Here is an 18,467-nt window from a genome sequence, read left to right as displayed (position 1 = left end):
CCTCACTTCCAGATGAAGTGGGATCATGATGGGAGTCCGAGTGAGATGGGAATGCACATGCCACGCCTGGTCCCCCGGGTAACTGACATGCTCATTTGAGGGCGTACATCCGACATCTTTAAGTATTGCTGGGGACAATTCACAGCTGTTGCCTGCACAAAACAAATAAAGCTACATTCAGTTTCCAGTTGTAAACGACAACATGGTTAGCTTTAGTGGAGAATATTTGTGCTGCACTAAGACTAATTACCTTTCCCGTTAAGAAGGTGCCTATGTTGCAGTTCTATATAGGAAGGTTCAGTTATATGTACGAACTACTATGAAGTATATTTCGTGTTTAGTTGGTGCATTCAATTGATGGGATTGCAAACTACACCATTAACTCCTTGGCTGCAATTTACAGCAGTACAACATTACATTAACAACAAAAAAAATGGCTTCCAAACGACAAAAAAGCAAACCTTAATGGGACATTGTAAATTGTGGATTTCAACCCAAAATAGGACTATGTCACTAAGCATTTATTGCGAATTTCAGAAAAGAAAATTGGAAATTACCGAAATTGGAAAATTGGAAAATTGGACAATTGAAAAAGTGAAAACTTGGAAAATGGGAAATAAGGAAACTTGGTAAATTGGAAATAGAACAAAAGGAAAATTGGAAAATCGGAAATACGAAAAAATGGAAACTTGGAAATTTGGAAATTTGGAAATTTGGACATAGGAAAAAAGGAAAAATTGGAAAGAGGAAACTAGGAAATAGGATAAAATGACAGTTGAAAAATTGGAGAAAATTGGAAAATAGGAAAATAGGAAAAAGGAAAAAAGGACACTTGGAAAATTGTAAATTTGGGTAATTGGAAAATAAAGCAACTTGGAAAATTGGAAAATTGGAAATTGGACAAAAGGAAACTTGGAAAATAGGAAAATAGGAAAAAGGAAGAAATGGAAACTCTGAAAAGAAGAAAATTGGAAAATTCTAAATAGGAAATAGGAAAAAAGGACACTTGAAAAATAGGCAAATTCGCAAATTGGATAATTGAAAATTTGGAATATTGGATAACTGGATAATTGCAAACTAGGAAATAAGGCAACTTGGAAAATAGCAAAATTGGAAATAGAACAAAAGGAAAGTTAGCAAATTGAAAAATTGGAAAATTGGAAAAAGGAAAAAGAAAGAAACTTAGAAAATAGTCCAATTGGAAAAAAGATAATTGGATAATTGGACAAAAACTGAATTTGAAAAATGGAAATAGGAAACAGGGACACATGGAAAATAAGAAAATTGGAACCGAATTGAAATTGTGGAAATGGGAAAGACAATTACCATATTGGACAATTTTATTTACTTTCTGAATTAGGCAAAGTAGGCAACTTTTTTTAATTACATAATGGGAAAATGGGAACATTGAAAAATTGGAAAACTGGAAATATAACAAAAGGAAACTTGGGAAATTGCACAATAGGAAAATAGGGAATAGGCAAAAATAGGCAAAAATAATGAGAAATTTGAAAATTGGATGACACATGGAAAATAGGAAAATATGAATAATGGAAAAATGGAAACGAATTGAGATTGCTGAAATGAGAAATAAGACAATAACCATATTGGTCAATTTGAATGAGTTGGTCAATTAGGCAAATAGGCAAATCCCTTATTTGAATTACCTAACGGGAAAATGACCAAGTACGGACCCCCCCAACATACAACTATATTACAAAAAGGCATACAGTGAACTGGCTAATAACTCCCGCCCAATACTATCCCGCCTAAGACTCCCGCCCAATACTATCCCGCCTAAGACTCCCGCCAATCCCTCCCGCCAATTACTCCCCCTAATCCTCCCGCCAATAACTCTCTGAGTTACTCCAGGTCATTAAAATCTGCCTATATTAATCAACCCAGTTGTTTGAAATGAAAACTTCCATCACATTAACTCCCCCACTGATTTCACTCACATCGCCCACTGATTTCACTCACATTGCAATTAAGTTGTACACCAGGCTACAATAAATATCGAAGACCATGGACCATAACCTCACACCAAACCCAACGCTTTCAATTACTGAAGGAGGGGAGACTGAAACACAAGCCAAGTCACCTAATTCACTCCCTGCAGACTTGGTCCATGGCATGCAGCAATGTCGAGGCAATACGATGTTTTGGAAAAATCTTCATGCAGACATAGTTTCAAAAATTGTGGAGGGCCAAGGTAGATGGGGTGTCATAAAAAACCGCACAATTCGCTCTCGTTATCATGCTCGCATGCATCTCCTACATATAAAGGCAATGAAAGCAAAAATTGAAATTGCCCCTGCCACTGCAATTATGGTATTCAAGGAGTCAGAAACAATAGCCAAGTTGAAGAAAGAAGAAGTGGAAAGCGGATTTGAACTTTTTCGTAAGTTTGCAAAAATAGTGGATCCGGCAGGATCCTGGGCCAACATCACTGTGGCCGGGGTCATGAATTTCATGGGTCGTGGTCACCGCACTTGAAGACTATGCAACTTCGAATTTGTCAACACCAGGAAAATGAAACTATGAGGCGGCCTATTTTTGTATTATGTAATGATGGGGTGGCCTGTTGTTGTATTATGTAAGTTTGGAATTAGGATTTTATGGAATGATGAAGCCTCTTTTTGTATTTGTGCGTATACAGTTTATCGGTGTCCAGTTCAGTGGCAATATAGCAGCAATAACTATACAATAAACATGCGTATAATGGCAATATTATGTCAATAAGAGTACAATAGAGTGATGATAGAGTTACAATATGATCCTATTACAGTACGTACTGCATCAGAATGTTTTTTAAATTAATTGGTCCAAAAAAATACTAATAAATAAACAAAAAAGTAATTACAAGTTGGAAAAAGGATGAATTATACATCCCTTAAAAGACATATAGCCTACAGTACAGACCTTCAAAATGAACTCTATATATATATATATATAATGCATGCCTTGTAGCACCATCACATCCCCCCCTAAATTACACAAACATGACATCCCCAAAACCTCATGCTCCTTCCTCTTTCAACCCCTAAATTATCCATTGGATGCCCAATACTAGATCACTGCTTGGGGGGTGGGATACCCTGCAACTCCATAACAGAATTAGTAGGGGAGAGTGGTTCCGGGAAGATGCAGCTTTGTCTCCAACTTACGGTACGAGCTCAGCTCCCACCCTCACATGGCGGACTAGGGGGCTCCTCCGTCTACATATTCACAGAATTCAGCTTCCCATTTCGTCGATTTCAACAGCTAGGCAACCTTTATCATGCATCATACCCCAACTTAATAAGGTTGGAGCCATTGGAAGACATATATGTTCATGGTGTTCATGATGCTCAACAACTCATCCATGTCCTTGGAGACATAGAAGCATTTATTGCCATTGATCACACCCGCCTACCTGTGAAACTCGTTGTCATTGATTCCATTGCTGCATTGTTCCGATCACAGTATCAGACAACACCGGCAGATTTGAAACGGCGGCCTGAAATGTTCTTCAACATATCTGGAACATTGAAGGGTTTAGCAAATAAGTTTGGGTTGGCGGTGGTTGTGACCAACCAAGTGGTGGATTTTATTGGGCCACATGATGGAGTGAATGGCGTGAGGTTGGGAAACTTGGAGTCCCTGGACACATCAGGCAGACGGGTGAGTCCAGGTTTGGGACTGGCTTGGGCACATTGCATAAATTCAAGAGTGTTCTTGGCAAGACATGAGCAATCTATTGAGGTTGAAGTTCGTAATGCTCCTTCAACAAGTATATGTAGTCAAACACACAGGACATTTCACCTTGTATTTGCCCCACATCTGGCCTATGCATCGGCCAAATTTGTAATCAGAAAAGAAGGTATAGTCGGAGTATCACAGTAACTGTGTAATAAAGGAATTCTAAGAACTTTAATGTTTTGGATCCATTTGGAATTACATTCCAGTCCCTTTAATTTCGCACTCAAATTATAATAGCAATTGGAAGCAATACCAGTGCAATAAACGTACAATATAATCGCAATCTGTCAGCAATACAACATGCTGTAGTAATGCAACCGAAATTATGCAAATTTAAAAGAATTCCCATTCAACATAACACGAAACCCACCACGAATAAAAGTAGAGTTTACATGACCTACCAAAGCAACACAAATCATATTGTCTAAGATACATTGCGCAATGGAATATTGTTTTTACAGGTGCTTTTATTGTGGCCTGCGGAACCGCACCTTGAGCACTTTCTTCTAATGGTGCCCTCTCCTTGCGAGGGAATTCTTATCTTCTTTCGTCTGCCTGGCATGACCCTTGCCACGGGAGGCAGCACAACTCGACTTCGAACATCTTTAGGAATATCCCACATTCCGTGAGGTTCTACCGGGTAGATGCTATCCGAATAAGCATCCATCCAGGTTTTCCGAGTGTAATACCGAGAAGCCTTTGAGTATACATTTACTTTCAAGAAGCGGCAAACTGCAACTACATGCTTGCAAGGTAGCTGCTCAAGCCGAAACTTTCTACAACTACAACTGTTGTTCGTCAAATCTACGAGGCCGTCCTTATCACCGTCCAAAACATTAAACTGTGCATTATTTAATTTAACCACATTCATCCTTGCAGCATCCTCCAACCTGTTCCTCAACTTCTTCTCTCCGAAATTGGGGCACAATGTTGTTGTGCAATTCAAAGCTAACTCACGACGTTCGGTGAACCATTTCACAAGGAGATTAACAATTTCCCCTATCAAATGAACCACTGGCAGCATCCTTGCAAACCTAAGGACTGAGTTGATTGACTCCGCAATATTTGTTGTCATTACATTGTAGCGGCGTCCATCCATGTGAGCTCTAGACCACTTATGTAACCCTGCCTCTTCAAGATATTGAGCAACATGTTCCTTTCGCTTGATGTTGCTAATAATGACAATCAAATTCAGCAATGGAATAAGATTTCGCAGCCTGCTCAAAGTGCATAAGTATGTGATCACGCTTTTTCAACTTGCAAGTGCGTTTCATGTTCCCCTTCATATGATAAAAGCATATGCCATGTTGTGCAGTTGGAAAAATTTTGTTCCACACATTCTCTATGCTAACATTGCGATCAGAAATAATAACAAGATTGGGACACTCACCAATGGCTTCATGAAGTTTAGTGAAAAACCAATGCCATGATGCGTCCGTCTCCAAATCCCCGATCCCAAAAGCAAGAGGATATATATTTCGATTACCATCGAATGCATTTGCTACAAACATAACACCCTTGTACTTGGATTTTAAATGAGTGGCATCCACGGCTATCACTGGGCGCATGGAAGAACGGAACCCTCTAATACATGCGCCAACCGCCATAAATAAATACACAAAGTGATTGTTCTCATCAGTTTGGATGTGTGTTTTTGTGCCGGGATTCATACGCTCCAATTCATAGCAATAAGCTGGAAGGATATAATATGCCTCCTCCGCTGATCCTCTAATAGACAATGGAGCTAACTCCCTTGCTTTCCAAGCTTTCGAATAATGGATGTTGCAACCAAAGCTGTGTTTCACATCTCTCATAATGTCACTTGGTGTGTATATTGTTCGAGAATCCTTCAACTTCCTTTTAAGTGAAGTAGCTACAAGTGCTACGGTTGCTTGACGATGCTTGTCACTTACGAGCCTCAAATCACATTCATGGACAGTTGTACACCTCACAATCATGAAGCTGTATTCTCCAATTCTCGATGCTCGGACCCGCCATGGGCATGGATGTTGACAACAAACCACAAGCAACCTCTTAGTGCAAGAAAATTACACCTTAAATTCAAAGTGGCCTCTTAATGCCGTGAACTGTAACTCCATCAACAATGCTTTCTTACTAGAGAAAATTTGCCCAACTCTAATTTTCGGATTCCAATCACTTCGTGAAAACCCGCTGTCCAAATATGCTTCTTCATCATTTACACCAGCTTCATTGTATCGGTTTTGTTCACTCATTTGACTCCAATAATGTTGACGAGTGGGTTCAGATTCTCCTCCTAAACGCATTATTGGCAACTGGGTAGCTGTGTTCAAGCAGCCCAAATTAGGAGGGGCAGAGTACACTGACACTTCATTTCTTTCAGTACCATTATCACCACCATGCATCTCCTCCACCTCGCTAAAATCAATCATATCCATAAAATCTGTCCCTACTTCACCTCCCATGTCAGTGACATTTTTATTATTCCAAGTTACTTCATTGCTTTCAACAATGGCAACTGAAGAATGACCCATCCGACTACTATCTGTCGTGATATGCGTACTATGAACTACATCATTTGTCAATCCTTTATCTTCTATACTCACGAGTAAGGGAGCTAGTTTTGAAGGTGTTACCTTGGAATTGTACTTCATAAAAAAATTGACATCATCATCGTCCTCAATCTTTATGTGCTTCCACTCACTCGAGGCCACCAAAACTGAGAATTTTAAGCAAACCTTGTCTTCCCTGCTGTTTGTATTACCAATCTGATGCACACGGTCCAACAGTTCAGCAAATTTGATAGTCCGTGGAACTATTAAGCCTTTTGAGTCACCCCCTTCGTATTTGCACATCTTCTTCGAGGTGACCCATTTTCCATTGTAGCACACGAGAATAACAATTGTCTCCATTTCTGACCATGACAAAACAACATTTCATTAACCCAATATAACCACAATAACCATACAATACAATAGCAATATAACCACAATATAACAGCAATATAGAAGCAATATAATGTCAATATAACAGCAATACGACAGTAAAATAAGAGGAACACAACAGCACTACACCAGTAACACATCAAAATCACACTATACAGATCTACTACATCAAATGGAAAATCTCAAGTTTTAAGATTCACATATCCAGACCAATCTAAATGCAATTGGTACAAATCCAGATGAATGAGCATGAATATTCAACAAAACCTAACCCAAAGAAATTAAAGCCAAAACGAATTTAACACAAGCCCAAACAATCAAACTATAACCCATTTCACATAATCCCACTGATATTAACAAAATAACCATCAACACTACCTTTTCGAGGTCGGCAATCTACTAGAGCTTCAAGGTTGCAAGCAGCTATTCAGAAGACATAGCTAAAGGGAGGGGTTCGCGATTCCAAATAGAGAGCAAGAGATCGAATAGGGGAGAAACAGACATAACAAAGCTAGAGAGAGAAAGAGCTGCGCTATGAGAAAGAGAGCAAAGAGAGAGACAGAGAGTTGTGCTAGAGAGAGAGAGAGAGCCAAGAGATAGAGAGCCAAGAGAGAAGCAGAGAGCTGTGATAGACAGATACCAAAGAGAAAGAGAGCTGTGCTAGAGAGAGAGAGAGCTGTGTGAGCTAAGAGAGAACAAAATTTCTGGACTTGTGAAAAAACTGCAATAAGTGGACAATAATTTTATATTTATAGGTGATAGTTGTACAAAAATTGGGAAGGGGTGGTATTTTTAATTACAATTATAAAAATGGTGGCATTTAGGGCTATTTCCCAAAAAAAAAAAGCTCTTTTGCTGACTAATAAAACAAAATGGAAATTTGACATAAAAAAAGTTCTCTCTCTCAAAGAAACTTGTATCTTTAAACGTGCACCATGCCTTTTCAATCTCTCTCTCTCTATATATATATATATATATGCCACATCCATCAAGTCATGCTGTTCCAAATTCATTGCCTTGTGTAGAGCGTCCAAGAAAATAGCTTAGGTTTTTTTTTTTCGGGCCATGGAATTTGGATTTTTAAAATTCATAAATTGTTAACAAAATAGGATAGTTTTTTTTTTTTTTTTTCATTAAGCAAGCAAGCAGACGTTATTAAAATATTACCTCATTAAAAAACAAGTTAACAGATTAAGCTTTTGACCATATATAAAAAGTTTTTGACCATATATAAAGCTTTTGATTGAATATATAGAGCAGCGCGTGAAAACCCAATAGAGGATATCGAGATGACCAAATTAAAGTCTCATACTATAAAAAAATGAAGCTTTATTTTCTTTACTTTAGAAGTGAATGGTGTGGTTGAATATTGTTGTTGTTATTTTTTTTTTTTTTTTTTTAAATGTGGACAATTGTAATGTGGTTTTTTCGATTAATAAGAATTATAATATTATCGTTTCATATTTTTTTCGTTCTATTTTGTATAGAATTTGTTTACCTTTTAGATGTTGACTCCTGCAATCAGAAATCCTGGATCCGCCACTGGCTGCACGTGTTGGCGTTTCATTGGTGGTTTTATGAATGTTTCTTTTGAGAGTGATCTTTCTAGATCACTAGAGATGATTTTAGCCATGTCCGCTGAACCAACCAACGGTGTATAGCGAACCGTATTGCCCTCCTTGCTTGATATTTTGGCACCATTGTGTACTGGTTCAAGGAACCTCCATATTTTATTGTTGATGTCATATTTGAGGATTGTAACAAGTAGTTTTTACGGGCATGATCTTAGGGGGACAGGGCGCACTCTAAAGGAGACAAGGTTCCTTCTCACGCTTGCAGTTGAGAGGGTAGGCTACTTCGGTAGTTGATGACCAAATGCCCATTGGATATAGAGATACTCACCTAATCCTCTAGGACGTTGCCCCATTTTTTTGTACTTGTCTCATCTTTCATTATCAATAAAATGCTATCACCTTTGTCTCGAAAAAAAGAAGAAAAAGGAGCATATATATTATGATAAGTGATAGAGTATTATTGATGTGAAACATCTAGTACAATAAGTCTGAAGTCATATCAAGGGCATTTTCTTGATCACGAATTACAATCCTCATATAGTACATCGAAAATAAAATCAAAAGACTCCTCAAACCAGTACATAAAAATCCCGATATGCAACGCAAAGTGAGATATACGATGAGTCACACTGTCACCAGCATATGTTATTACTTATGAAATACGTTACAATCTTGAAAGAGTACACGTAAAGCCTGAGGTTCCTCAACCCTATATGCATTAAAGTCAAAGCAAATAATGGTATGATATGTTATATGATAAGATTGTTTTATTTATTATTATGTTTTCAAGAAGTGTGACGAGATTGTCAATAATAACAACCTTCGTATCATTATTGAAATCTTGTTAATATGACTTTGACTTTCATACATCAACACACAAATTAAACGAAAATTCTAATATACTTTGAAGTATCAATACATCAAACTTTGAAGGGCTGGATTTCAATGTTTTAATCTGTCGATCTCAAACATTTTCATCTTCTTCATTCCTCTTTTTTCTTTTTTGTTCAACATCTTCTTCATTCTTCACTTCCTCCATTTCCAAATTTCTACAACCCAAACATATTCAATCCAAAATTTCAATTTTATACATATGACAATATCCAGAATGGGAGGGGATGGGGGGCTGATAGGTACCAGACTGAGACAAGGAAAATAATAAAGAAGGAAGAGAGAAACTAAAAATAACAGTTCATTCCTATTGGCAATTTAAGTGCAGTGAATTGCGAAGTCTTACCTCCTAGAAGGGGAAGGGAAGGGTTTTTCGATTGAGAATGGAATTTGGGGCAAGAGAAGGGGTGTGGCGGTTTGAATTAACGTAAGAAAAAATAGAAACAAAATGAATTAACGTAAAAAAATTTGATATATTTGTTGATTATCAACTGATTGTTACCAAATCGTTGACATTTGTGAAGTAGACTAAATAAGAAAATATCACAAAATATAAGAGTGGAAAAGTTTTTACTTTGTGAAACTACAACCGACAATATTGATCTTATGATTTTCCATCATTCAGTTGTTTCCTACTAATTTCTCTCTCTGACTCTTCCTGTTTTCTCTTTGTCTAATTTCTTAACTTTTCTTTGAAGTGTATTTGCAATACTTGTGCACCCCTTTAATTGTTCTAGATCTAACGATAAGGTGAAAATCCTTTCACTCCCCAGGGGTACCGAGTTTGATTCACATATCATAGGAGACAATCGTGAGACAACTCAATATAATACCCCTCACGGACGCAAATATCGTCCGATACACCGATATATCGTGATTTTCAAGTGTCGACACCGATACTGGGTAAGGCCATATCTTCCCCTTTGTTGACGATATATCCCCAATATTTTGCCGACATCGTTGATATTTCACGATACCCATATAGAACCCAGAAAATTTTCAGAAGTTTTGAAGGCAATTTATGCAAATTGAAACCCAAAAATCTCTAATCATTATTAGAATATGCAAATAAGTTAAAAATGAGGAAATTAATGCTTAGTTGGAACACCTATGAACTAACCCAGCCATTAAATAAAACCCAAAACCCTATAATATATGTAGTGGAACTAGTTATGGAGCTCAAGATGATGAAACAGATTATGGACCTATTAGTTGGGTGAATCCTAACTATCCCATATATGAGAGGACAGTAGGGAGCTCAAGAGAGACATGTGCGCACCATGTTCAAACATGGCTTACAAACTGCTCGGGTTAAATGACTTGATATGACTATTGTATGGATCTATATGGTTGTTTCTCATTGTTTGAAACCTCATAGGAGCTCTTCATTTATGTAGATGGACACTTATCTAAATTGTAATCCAATGTTGAAACAAACTATATGGATTTAAGCATGGTTTATTCATTCTAATCAACATTTTATTTTCAAACTTTTCATTAATGTGTATTCCATACCACTTATAGTTCATCATATGTATACCTTATACTTAATAAATTTTGAGTTTTATTTGTTCAATACATTCATTGATAATGTACATAACATCTATGAAAGTTTTACTCCAAAATTCTATGTTTCAAAGCCTATATCTGTCATTTTTGTTGATGTTTTCCCGATACCTAAAATCATAATGATATATCTCCCGAAATATCCATAAATTGAAGGCCCGATATTATCTACACAGCGGATATTTTAATCCTTGATACTCCCCTATGCCCTTCCTAACTAATGACCAAAAAAGAAAATTCATTTCACCCACCATGCACGCTAAGTCTCTCATTCTCCGTATATTTTTCTTAATTATTTCAACTTGTTGGCCCAAAGACACATCAACATTTATATATATATATATATATAAGCTAATAATATTATCGTTGATACAATTCTTAGTTTAAAAATTTGCAATATAGGTATGATGTTTCCAGTAAACTTTTTTTGTTGAAGTGACTTTGTCAATCAATATTTGCAATTGCATAAAAGATGCATTAACGAATCCTACATATGCATGTACAATGATATATATGCTGTAGTTTATGTGAAATTGCATAGACGTGCATGCAATAGCACATAGTTTATGCAATAGTCAACTCCCTGTATGCAGCACTATTATGATAATCGAAATAGATGATGGGAAACCACCGTCATCTAGAAGATTTTCAAATCGTCATGAAATTGACAGCCATTTTTTGGTATATAAAACAACGACAGCTATTAACCAATGTTGTTAAAACATTCAACGTCAAACTGTGTTACAAACCGACGTCTAATTACTATATATATAGAGCGTAAAATGAAATCTTTGACAACTTTAGACGACGGTTTGGAATAGAACGGAGACGTCTAAAGAGTGTTACATGTCAAGACCAAAACAAGCACCGACGTACATATAATTATCCACGTCCCTAATTGAAGGAATACAAACTTTATAACCTAGAAACCTTTGTGGTTAACTTATACTACGTTAAATGAATAAAGACACCGACGTCTAAAATGTCAAAGGCGACGAACACAAAAAAAAAGACGTTTAGAGAGTATTACATGTCAGTATTCACACAGGAACCGACGTACAATGACTTAACCACGTCCAGTTACAGGGGAGACTCTACTGAGTTTTCGGTAGGAGTCAACCTTGTTATTTTATCATACAGGGAAGGGTAATTAGGTCATTTGTGTCTGACACTGGCACACCCGCCAGGTGTCGGACACGCACAGGGTCCAACTCGGATTCTAAAGTGAAATTTGGGTCGGGTCTTGTCAGCTGAGGTTTCCGGATGTTGTTCTGCCTAAAGACCAAGTTCTGGAGTTCCTTTTAATGTCAGCAGAAGAGATCGATTGAAGAATATTTGACGTTCTTTAGGCACTGCACGAAGAGGTCTGTTGCTCAATGACAGGTGGTACTCAGAAGGACCTATCCTTGGTTCCAGCCTGGATACAGGCTGTTTGAGAAGGAACTTGAAGAAGCAGAAGCCATAATCGAGTTCAGGAAGAAATTCCTGAGTGTGACACTACCTCGTGATTTGCCTTTTGGAGGTGGGAAGCCTCCCAATTATCACCTGGGAGCAGAAGTGTACCACCCCAACTTCTGTGCAAGGCAGCTTGGTTGCCCTCAGTTAATCCCACTCAAATCTTACAGAAGCTGCAATCGGGTCACTTCCTGGAGAGATTCAGATGATTTGGAAGTGCACAAGACCAAGGCCACTTTCCTTATGAAGAACATGGTAGCAGCTTCCAGACCAGCTTTGGAAATTGCAGAGACCTCTCTCTATCAAGGGATGCTTCTCCAGCAAGAGATTTCTACCAAGAAGGCCGGGTTGCAAGAAACTCTTAGGAAGCTAGGGTTTTAAACTTTAGATTTTGAATGTACTAAAACTTAGTCATGAAAAATGACTATATTTAATGTAAATCCTATTTTTGGTGAAACTTTTGTATTTTCAATCCCTTCTAATTTAAATGAAAATAAAAGAATGCAGGAAACGAAACATACTTAGAAATAATATTCAAAAACACAGTTCTGAACAAAATTCAAACAACAATTCTATCTTGTTCCTTCTCTATTCCGGGATCTGTTTGCACAGCCTGTGAATCCCACATAGTTGGATAGAATTTCATCAACCATTTGCCATTGATTGGTGCTGCATGGATTTCTCCATCTCGATCCTGTAATCTGTATGCCCCAATCCCAGGATTTGTTGAATTATGAAAGGACCTTCCTATGTAAATGACCGTTTTCCATAACCGGCTATGTGTGTTCCAAGGGGCAGAACTGCTTTCTAGACTATTTCTCCCTCTTCAAAACTCTTGTTTTTAACTCTTTTGCTGTAGGCCCTTGATACAGCCTGTTTCCCTGCTAAGAGTTTGTTGAGGGTATCAATTCTACTTGCATCCAATCCCTCCAATTCTAGCAGCATGGCTTGAGCGTAGTCTTCTCCAGTCAAATTGTGTTGGTGAGCAATTATGAGAGATTGGACTGTTATTTCCATAGGCAGAATTGCATCATAACCATAAGTTAGAGCATATGGGGTCATGCCAGTTGCTTCTCTCTTTGAAGTCCTATATGCCCACAGAGTTTCTGATAGCTTCTCATGCCATTGCTTTGGATTTTTCTCAAGCATTTTTCTAATAATTTTGATGATCACCTTGTTACATGATTCTGCCTGTCCATTAGCTTGAGCATAATAAGGAGTGGATTGAAGTAGCTTAAATTTGAATGCTTCTGCCATATCTAGCATCTCTCCAGATATGAAAGAAGATCCCCTGTCAGTTGTGATTTATTATGGAATGCCAAACCTTTGTATAATCTGCTCTTCTATAAAGGTGATGATCTCTTGAGATGTAGTGGACTTAACAGGTTTGGCTTTCACCTATTTGGTAAAATAGTCTGTAGCTACAATGATGAAATAGTGTTGTTGGCTACTGGCTGGATAGATTTTGCCAATGAGATCCACTGCCCATCCTCTGAATGGCCATTGCTAAACCACTAGGTTCATGGGGACTGAAGGAGCCTGCTGAATTGGAACATGCCTTTGACAAGCCTCACATCCCTTGGAATAGTCAATGCAATCCTTCATCATGGTTGGCCAGAAGTAGCCATACCTTCTAATTAACTAGCACATTTTTCTTCCTCCTTGATGAGCTCCACAGATTCCTTCATGGGTTTCTCCTATGACCTTCATGTACTCTTTCTTTCCCAGGCATCTCAAAAGTACCTCATTTTTGCTTTTTCGGACCAAATCTCCATTCCACATAAGGTAGTTCAAGGCCATGATTCTGACTCTTTTCTTAGAAGGCAGGGTTGGATACTGCAAGTAATTTATGATGGGAGTTCTCCAGTCGTCTTAAGTGATTATAGCAGAATTGACATCTATCTCCATTCCTCCGGTCAGAACAGACGGTAGACTTTTCTTTCCCACCTTGATAATTCTTTGCACATAGTCCTCAGGCATTTGTACCCCTGTTGCTATCTGAGCCATTTCATTGGCTGCAAAGTTTTCCTCTCTTGGGATATGTTCCTAAGTAGCTTCCCTAAATTCTGTCAAAAGATTTTTGGCTGCCACTAGATAAACAGCTAGAGAAGGGTTTAGACACTTGTATTCTCTAGCAATCTACTTTAGCGCAAGCATAGAATTTCCCAAGATTTCTACAGACTGGATTCCTAATTCTACCAGCATTTCGAGGCCAATGATTAGAGCTTCATATTCAGCCCTGTTGTTGGTGCATTGGAAATCTAACTGGAAGGAATAATAGTGTCTGATCCCCAGTGGCTCCTCCAAAACAATTCTTGCCCCAGAGGTTACATCAGTCTTTGATCCATCAAACTACAATTTCCAAAGTGTGAGGTGAACTGAATGGATGGGATTGTTAAGGTAAGTATGAGCTCAATAGATCTGCATTTGCTATATCCAAAGAATCCATATTTTCAATCTTTTCCCCTGGATGATCTGCTAGGAAATCTGCTACAGCTTGTCCTTTGACAGCTTTCTGAGGAACATATCTGAAAGCAAATTCTGTCAAAGCCAAAGTCCACTTGCCAATTCTGCCTCTCAACATTGGTCTTGTTAGCATGTATTTGATTAGGTCTGTCTTGGCAATGATGCAGATGGTGAACGAAAGCATTTCCTTTCTACTTCTGTCAGAGTTCTGCTCAGATAGTAGACTGCATGTTCTTTCCCTTGTTATTTTGAATTAGCAGACTCCCAATGGACACTTTTGATGCAGAAACAAAGAGTTTGAGCGGTCTGCCTCTCTTTGGCGGGGACAGAACTGGTGGATTTGAGAGGTAGTGTTTGATTTCCTCGAAAGCTTGCTGGTGCTGTTCCTCTCACTTAAACATCTGTTCCTGCTTCAACCTTAACAAGGAGGAGAAAGGCTGAATTTTTCCTGCATAATTGGATATGAATCTCCTTAGAAAGTTAAGTTTTCCTAGGAGACTGCAGTTCTTTCTTGTTCCAAGGTGGTAGAGCTTCTATGATAGATTTTGCTTTTTTTTTTTATCAATCTCTATCCCCCTTTGGTGGACCAAGAAACCTAAGAAATTTCCTGCTTAAACTCCAAAAACACATTTCTTGGTATTCATTTTCAATTTATGTTGTCTCATTCTTAGGAATGCCTTTCTCAGACTTGATACATGATCTCCCTCTTCTGGGGATTTATTCACCACATCATCTATATATACCTCTAGAGAATGCCCTATCATATCATGAAAAACAGAATTCATTGCTCTTTGATAAGTGGCTCCTACATTTCTTAAACCAAAAGGTATTATAGTGTATTCAAAAGCACCTATATGTCCTAGGCACATGAAGGCTGTCTTATGGATGTCTTCTTCTGCTATCATAATCTGATTATATCCAGCGTTGCCATCCATAAAAGATAGCAATTGGTTATGAGCAGCTCCGTCTACTAGCATATCTGCCATTGGCATAAGATATTCATCCTTGGGAGATGCTTCATTCAGATTCTTGTAATCCACACAGATCCTAACTGCCCCTGTTTTTCTTTTCAGAATTGGCATAATATTGGCTAACCAATCAGCATAAATGGCTGGTCTGATGAATCCTGCCTTGACCAGTCTTTCTATTTCTTCTTTGGCTTTCAGTTCTGTTTCCATAGACATTCTTCTTCTGGCCTGTTTGACTGGAAGGTAGCCTTCTTTGATTGGCAGCTTGTGTTTTACTAGTTTTCTGTCTAATCAAGGCATCTCATGATAATGCCAAGCAAAGCAGTCTCTGAAATCATGCAAAAGTGCAATGATTTCACCCCTGAGTGGTTCTTTCAACAGCGCACTAATGAAAGTGGGTCTTGGATCCTCTTCTGTTCCTAAGTTTATCTCCTGCAAAGGATCTTCCACTTCTGGTAAAGAGTCATCTAGTGCTGCTGGTGCAAAATCTAGTACTTCTTCCTGTAAACTCTCTTCCTATTCTTTAGTGCTCTCATGCGTGAATTCTGCCATATTGATGACTAGATTCTGCATAAAGAGCTTCCTTTCTTCCCAATATATCAACAATCTTTTTGTAATGGATCGGATTGTTACAGCTCGATCCTTTTCTTATTGATTGAGACTAATCATTAGAGTTCTAGAGGTTTAGAACAAAAGGTATTTCAGTCCTCTAGAGAACTGGCTAGACCATCTTCAATGAGTCTCTAGGTCGCGACACCATGGGGGCAGCCGTTCTGGTTAACTCCAAGGAAGGTGAAAGGACCAAGGTAATCATGATAATACCTTGCCTCAAACACATGGCAGAGGGCAGAAATGGCCGTGGATCGGCCTCTACTATCTCTATGAATCCGTCTTCATTCCAAAGGGCTAATTGCTGGTGCAAAGTGGAAGGAACACATAGACTTTGGTGGATCCAGTCTCTGCCAAGCAATGCATTGTAAGTGGTAGAAGTGGTGTCCGCCACAAAGAATGCAATCTTTAGCTCATTGGTTCCAACTATGACGTCCACATCTAGTATTCCATGAGTCTTAGTAATAGCCCCAGTGAAGTTGGTGACAGTCAAGTGTGTCGGAATTAGATCTTTCTCTGTTCTGCCCATCTTGCTCAGCAATCTATGAGGCAGAAGATTAATGGCTGCACCTCTATCTACCATTACTTTGGGAATAGGAATACCCCCAAAGTTTGCCGTTATAAACAGAGGTCTGAGGTGATTGGCCATCTATTTGGTTGGTTTGGAAAAACAAAGCTATTCTGCAGCCAATTTTATGGCAATTTCGCATGTTTTGTCAGTAGGAATTTGCTGTTCTGGTGCCTCCTCTACCTTTGCCAATCTGCACAAAAATTTCCTGGGAGAACACGCCTCCCTCCAGAGTGTTTTCTTGCCCTTCTGCTGCCCTGAACTTTTCTGGCAAGATGAACACCATAGTAATCTCTGTAACAAGCTCTCTAATTCTGCACCAAAAACCTCAGTTTCTTCATCCAGTTCTCCATCGTACTCCATCTGTTCTTCCTTATACTCTTCTGTCCAGTTCTCTTGTTCTCCTGTTTCGAGGAGCCCAGTCTGGTCGTCTGCAAATGGTTCATAGTCCAACTGCTCCTCTTCGTATTCTTCAGTCTAGTCTTCTTGTCCTTCCACTGGAATAGGTTCGGATTCACCTTGTACTTGTGGGGGTTCAAGCCGATTGACTGAGGATGAGGGAAGATGGATAGAAGGTCTGCATGGAGATTCCGTCTTCATCAGCTCTTGTGGTTGATATGTTGTTTGTTCTGCCTGAGGAGCTACTTCTTGCATAGCTGGTTTCTGGAAGTACCTGTGTGTCACCCCTGTTCTGGTTAGCTCCAGAGTTAGTCTACCGCTTTTTCCAACAGAATACCATCTGCCTTCTATGATAGTTGCCAATGGCTTTTCATTTTCGGGCATCTTGATTGGTATTTCTTTTTTTGGCTGCTCTATCATTCTTTTGCTGTGCTGAGCAGGCCTTAGATAGTCCTTCTGTCTGCCTTTGTCTTTAGATGGGGCCGAAACTGGGCCTTGTTGGTATTGTGTTCTAATCCTGTCAAAAATGCTAGGTGTGGGCTGATTCTGCCTGTCCAGAGTCACTTCTAACTCACTTTCACACCTGCACTTGTTGCACAATACTACCCCAGCCGAAATGGTTGCCTTTGGCCTTTGACTAGTCTCCCTTGTGACTCTTCTGCCTCTGCTAGAGCTAGCTTCTGTTGCTGGTTTGTCTCTCTTCTGTTCTGGTCAATTTAAGTTGACCAGTTGACTTGGGGTTAGGGAAAAGGATCTGTTGTAACTGAGGGAGGTTTCTCGGCCAGTTTTAGCCTTCCTGCTGTTATTCCTTCCCGTATGACATCTCTGAAAACAACACAGCTGTTGGTGGAGTGGTTCCAAGAGTTATGCCATCTGCAATACTATCTGCCCTTGAGTTCTTCTGGCTTGGGCAACCTGTGGGGTGTCTCTATTGCCTTCTGTAGCACTATCTCATCAAACAAAGCATCAACATTGGTTAAATCGAAGGATTACACGTTGTTCTGTGTTGGTTTGTTTGGAACAAACCCCCCCGTGAACGGTGGTGGCTTTTGGTCCTTTGGTGGCTTTGTAAGCGCCTTGTAGCTGATGAGATGATTCAACTTTGCCATTTTTGCTACAGCAATTTCCCTTTCCTCCGAGCCTTCTGTATCTTCTTCTGATTCTACTTCAACCAGATGTACTGAAGAAGAAGGGGTTTTGTAGTATGTGCCTTTGAAAGAGTTCTTTTTCTGTTGTTTTCCCTGAGTAGCTCCTCATATTTAGATGCTTTGTCTGCCAGTTATGCCAGATATCCGAGCAGCATTCC

General features: G+C 38.9%; 2 protein-coding genes across 2 annotated transcripts; one reads left to right on the top strand and one right to left on the bottom strand.

Annotated features, from left to right (window-relative positions):
* Window positions 3,016–3,885, top strand: LOC109950328 (DNA repair protein XRCC3 homolog; the record flags this gene model as incomplete). Its single annotated transcript, XM_020568887.1, has 1 exon — window positions 3,016–3,885. A coding segment is annotated over one exon (870 nt), but the record flags the coding sequence as incomplete, so codon positions are not given.
* On the bottom strand, window positions 4,166–5,699 carry LOC109950327. The gene is made up of 2 exons (XM_020568886.1): window positions 5,077–5,699; window positions 4,166–4,958 (listed from the first exon to the last, which is right to left on the bottom strand). Exons 1-2 carry the CDS (start codon window positions 5,697–5,699, stop codon window positions 4,166–4,168), a joined length of 1,416 nt encoding a protein of 471 aa, XP_020424475.1.

The sequence above is a fragment of the Prunus persica genome, chromosome G7, assembly GCF_000346465.2.
Source record: "Prunus persica cultivar Lovell chromosome G7, Prunus_persica_NCBIv2, whole genome shotgun sequence".
Taxonomy (NCBI): Eukaryota; Viridiplantae; Streptophyta; class Magnoliopsida; order Rosales; family Rosaceae; genus Prunus; species Prunus persica.
The sequence above is the reverse complement of the archived record's forward strand: the minus strand, read 5'-3'. Positions and strand labels throughout refer to the sequence as shown.

Coding starts and splice junctions, on each gene's coding strand:
- LOC109950327 (XM_020568886.1), bottom strand. CDS start 5,699: ATGATTGTGAGGTGTACAACTGTCCATGAATGTGATTTGAGGCTCGTA. Junction 4,959..5,076: donor AATGTTAGCATAGAGAATGT/GTGGAACAAAAT, acceptor CACTTTGAGCAG/GCTGCGAAATCTTATTCCAT.